The following is a 4,775-nucleotide window of genomic DNA, read 5'->3' as shown; positions in this document are numbered from 1 at the left end:
ATTAATTAATTAATTATAATTGACAAAAAAATAGCCTAAATAGATAAAATAAGTAAATAAAGCCATACAAATGAATAAATACATTAATAAATAAATGAAGAAACGAATAAATAAATAAATAAATAAATAAATAAGTAAACTGACTGGCGCCAACGAACCTTGTCCAAGGTTATGGTGGTCAACTCCACGCTGTCCTTCATGATGACGCCAGAGATGGAGGGGTGCATGTGCCGCTGCTCACTGCAAGACAAGCTGTCACAGAAGCTGCTCACGCGCTACAGCGTAAAGATCAAGATGAAGCAGATCAAGGGCGAGGGTGAGCTAACTTTTGCTTTTTTGGATTTGCATGCGAATGAATTAATTAATCTATCCATCCATCAATCAACGAATAAATGACTGAATGAATGAATGATAAACAAATAAATGAATAAATAGATGAAAAAATAAATAGATACGTGAATAAATGAACGAACAAATGAACGAACGAACGAATGAATGAATGAATGAATGAAAGAATGAATGAATGAATGAATGAATGAATATTCCACTGTATTAACCGTAGAGGGAAAATTTGTTGACAATTTCGTAACATATATTCAGTACGAGTATTACTGTTGTATCGAGGTTGCTGTGGGTTCCAAGGTGGTTCTTCCAATGGGAACCTTTTTGGTCCTACTCTTCCATCAAGTCATACATGACTAGGCCTATAACTTCTTCATTGAGCTTTTCAAAGCACTCTTACTTTTCCTCTTCCGAGTAACTGTCATTTCATGGGGCGTACTCCTGGGTGTATGGTGTTGGCTGGTTGTCTTCTCGTAGCCCAATGCTCATGGTGGGTGGTTGGTGGGTGCTCTGGTGTGGTTTGCTCCTTTTTTCCTATCAAACAACTATCGTCTATATCTCTCCTCCTTCTTTTTAATTTTTTTTTCTCTCTAGTAACACATCTAATCTTCTGCACTTATATGACCTAATTGTGTTGCAAGTGCTGCACAACGCTTTCTAAAACATAATGCTCATGATTTTTTATTTTTTTTAGTAAGGTTTCATGGCGCCAAGGGGTGGATGTAAAAAGAGAAGTCCTTACAAGGAATCAGGCATACTCGGCTCACCTCTCAGCCCCAACAGCACATAGTCTGCTTCGACTTTCAGGGCACCCCGGAAGTAGCAGTTCACAAGAGAGTCTCAAGCATACTAAATATGTAGAGGAAAAATGACGATAGTAAGGATGAGGAAAGAAAAGGCAGCAGTTGTTTCGGAACAGTATGAGCATGGCATTGATAAATCAGCCCCTTTACAATTCTACTGTGCATAACAACATCGTTATGACCCCCTTTGGGAATGGCCTATAGACAACTTCAGTCAGTAGCATTGTCAGGTGGGGGGGGGGGCATGATTCTTTGTGACACACATATTATTCCATAATCTTTGGTGCATTTTGCTTTTTCTGGTTTCATTATGAAACCTAATTCATGTTTAGCTCTGTCTGTCTTTTGCGGTGCCCCAGTCCAGGTAAGTAGATAATAATTTTCGAGGGTTTCTCTGCATTCTGATCCCTATTTCATATGTCTAACCATCCCAGCAGGTATATATCCTTCTCTTTGCCATAAGCTAATCAATTTGAGGTTCTTTGTCTGTCAATCTGCTAACGTTCCAGGTTCCGATGTTTGTTGCTCTTTCTTTTCGTTGTCCCCTCCTGTAACATTTCCTTTGTCGATGCCGTTTTTGGGTTGTTGGGTTGTTGGTTTTTTGGTTTCGTTGAGGTTTTTTCCTTTGATTTTAGCAATAAATAATCCGCTGATGACTTGATAGTAGGTCTGTCACACAGTTTCACCAGAGCCCCGTTGACCAGCGACGTATTAGGATGACCCTGGTTGACTTTCTCTCCTTGTGTAGCGCCTAGGTGACATGTGTCACAACGCGGTGGAATCGGACGCTCATCAATGTTTGGGCATGTAGAATTATTGTACATTCTTAAAGCCTGTTCATTTCTCTTGCTTTCGATGAATAAAATACCCATCTACCTTGAAGAGAAGTCAAGGTATTTTGCGATTGAAGGAGATGGGGGGTCGCTAGTTTTCAAAGATAAGATTAGCGAGAAAGCGGCTGCTAAAATTGGTAACTTCCATAATGTGAAAGTCTTTGGAAGCTTGAAAGGTTTACATACTGATGTGTGCCTTTAATAAACTGTTTCAGTAAAATTCACAAGGAAATGTGTTTTAGAACCAAAAAACAAAAATTCGATGAAACATGCCACACCAGCAGGAAAATGCCGGGTTCTTCGATTTCATTATCTTAACCAGCGTCTTATTTCACTGCGATGCCACACATATAATAAAAACACACTTTGCTTCAATCCGTTCAACAAAGCAGTCCCCAACTTCGACCTGTTTGCATCTCTCTCGGTGTGGACGGGCGGATGGAGGTTGGGTGGGAGGTTGAAGGTTCATAAATAGACATTAGGAAGAGAGAGAGAGAGAGAGAGAGAGAGAGAGAGAGAGAGAGAGAGAGAGAGAGAGAGAGAGAGAGAGAGAGAGAGAGAGATCGGGGGAGGGCGGGAGGCTCAATGAAGAGAAACGACTTAGAGCTTGAGCGGTTTACATTGTATTTTGGCAGGTGCTTTCAAAAAGCAAAGCCCACTTCCCTGGCAGATTCTTGTGGCCATCGGGCTGTTCATCACCCTTGTCCAGTCCGTCATTGCTTTTGTGTGTTATAGGAAAAGAGGTACCATTGTCAACCTGGGGAGATTTTTGTCGTTTATATTTGTTTGTTTGTTTTGTTGTTATTGTTGTTTGGGGGGGGGGGGGGGGTTTAAGGGGGAGGGTTTCATTTTTTGTTTGTTATTTTTTAAATGTTTTTGATGGATTTTTTGCTTGTTTTTATTTTTTTTTAAATAAAAATGTTGACATATGCAAGTAAGAGTAAAACAGTGCCATGGTTGGAAGGCCTCACTGTTTGGTCTAACTCCTTTTCTTCTCCTTTGATGTTATGTCTGTCGTGCTTGCTTTTTCCAGGCGCTATATTATGTCCGTGTTGTGCTGTGCACGACTTCAAAATTCTTACATGTGGGTGGTTGGCGGGTGCTCTGGCGTGTTTTGCTCCTCCTTTCCTATCAAACAGCTATCGTCCTGATCTCTCCACTTTCTTTTTTTTTGTGTTTATTACTTTCTTGTAACACCTCTAATCTCCTGCACTATTATGATCTTGTTGTGTTGCAAGTGCCGTAAAACTCTTACTAAAACTAAACTTAACTCCTACATGTGTTAAGATTCTAAATGAAATCAAATGAACCACATGGTTCGGTCTTCACTCGATAAGATCAACAGTTATGGTCACAAAAGAACGCCGACACCATTGATTTCTTCAGCAACCAATGGAACAGTCAGCTAGTGGGTGGTACGCGGGTGCTCTGGTGTGGTTTGCTCCTTCTTTCTGTGGTACGTCATAAGACGTTGACCCACATAACACTTGTGAGCCCACCACGTCTTTGGGGTAATTTAATTGTTATCTGTGCTAATGCTATTGATTTAGTTTTTTTACCATTCCCGTCAAGGCGTCTCGGTGCAACTTGAACTATCCTGTCGTATTGTCTTACTTACCCTAGTTATCTATTATTTTATTTATCTATTCACGTGTTATTCATGTGTGCTTTGGACGGGGATGAAACTTACTATTGTTTTGTTCTTAATAAATATTTATTTAAAAAACAAATTCGGAGAAATGTGGATCCACCTACCCCGACCGGTCCCTTTTTCTGTTCTTGTTGTTTTGTCCTTACAGGTACATACATCCAGCTTACATCTTCATCGTTTGTTTTTCTACTCCTACATATTCAGAGTATTCAAATCTTGGAGAAAACAGAAATTTGGTTTCACATGGGCTTTTTTTTTGTTGCTCCAAAATGTCGTACCCAGTGATTCCACCCCCAGGTGCTTGCAACAAAAATCACAGACCAGTCGGCCGTCGACGAAGGCATTCTCAGTTTGAGTCGACCAACGAGCTCATGACCTTCAGTCAGCTGATGGGTCCCCGGCATACGAAAACCTTATCCAATTCCTTCGAGGGCAAACCCAAGCGCTCTACAAATAGTGCTACCATAACAGAAGCTGGGACCAGGGCCAGCAAAGAAGATAGAATCTTCGGCGCCAGTACGGAGATACAAGTAATTTGAAAGGAGAAAGTAATCGAGGTGTGACTGAGGCTGAGGCTAAAGTGTTCTTCACTGCTTACGTATCGTTTTGATGTTCAGATTATTTTGGTACATGCACAATCAAACGTCATTGTGAGCCGCCCCTCCCCCTGTTGTACCGCCAGCCCACTCACAGCCAGGTTTTGCCAAAGTACGAAAAAGATTTCCCTATATAAACATAATATTTGCACCCTGAAACCGCCATCCCCCATCCGCCTACTGTGGGGATGTTAGGATGTTTCAGTAGTGGGGTAAGCTGGTAACTAACATTATTGGTCTTTTGTACTCGTGTTTCAAGTTCTCTGTTCAGTCGCCCATCCTCTGTGAATATACTTCCGAGGTACTTAAATTCTTGGACAAGTCTGAGACTGTTGTCGTTGATGTGTATCCTAAGTGGTCCTGATTCTCTGCCCACTTTCATTGTCTCTATTTTGTTGATGTTGTTATTCATGTCGTAGTTGTTATATTCTTCGTTTAATCTAGTGGTGTTTTGTTGGAGACTTCGTTCATCTTTGTGTGCTAGGCTTTGGTCATCAGCGAAGAGTAATTCTTTAGGGCGTCTGGTTGTGTGTTGGCCTCTTATGTAATT

General features: G+C 41.0%; 1 protein-coding gene across 2 annotated transcripts in view; it reads left to right on the top strand.

The window, feature by feature from the left end:
* Positions 1-4,736, top strand: part of LOC101853734 — a gene marked incomplete at its 3' end in the record, with an annotated part of 29,116 nt that extends 24,380 nt beyond the window's left edge. For both annotated transcript variants that reach the window (XM_005109272.2, XM_005109271.2), the window contains 3 exon segments: positions 169-316; positions 2,614-2,721; positions 3,927-4,736. In XM_005109272.2, coding sequence (XP_005109329.1) covers positions 169-316; positions 2,614-2,721; positions 3,927-4,168 — 498 coding nt within the window.
* Between the last annotated feature and the right edge of the window lie 39 nt (positions 4,737-4,775).

This window comes from Aplysia californica, unplaced genomic scaffold (genome assembly GCF_000002075.1).
Source record: "Aplysia californica isolate F4 #8 unplaced genomic scaffold, AplCal3.0 scaffold00761, whole genome shotgun sequence".
Classification (NCBI taxonomy): Eukaryota; Metazoa; Mollusca; class Gastropoda; order Aplysiida; family Aplysiidae; genus Aplysia; species Aplysia californica.
This window is presented reverse-complemented; position numbering and strand designations above follow the sequence as displayed.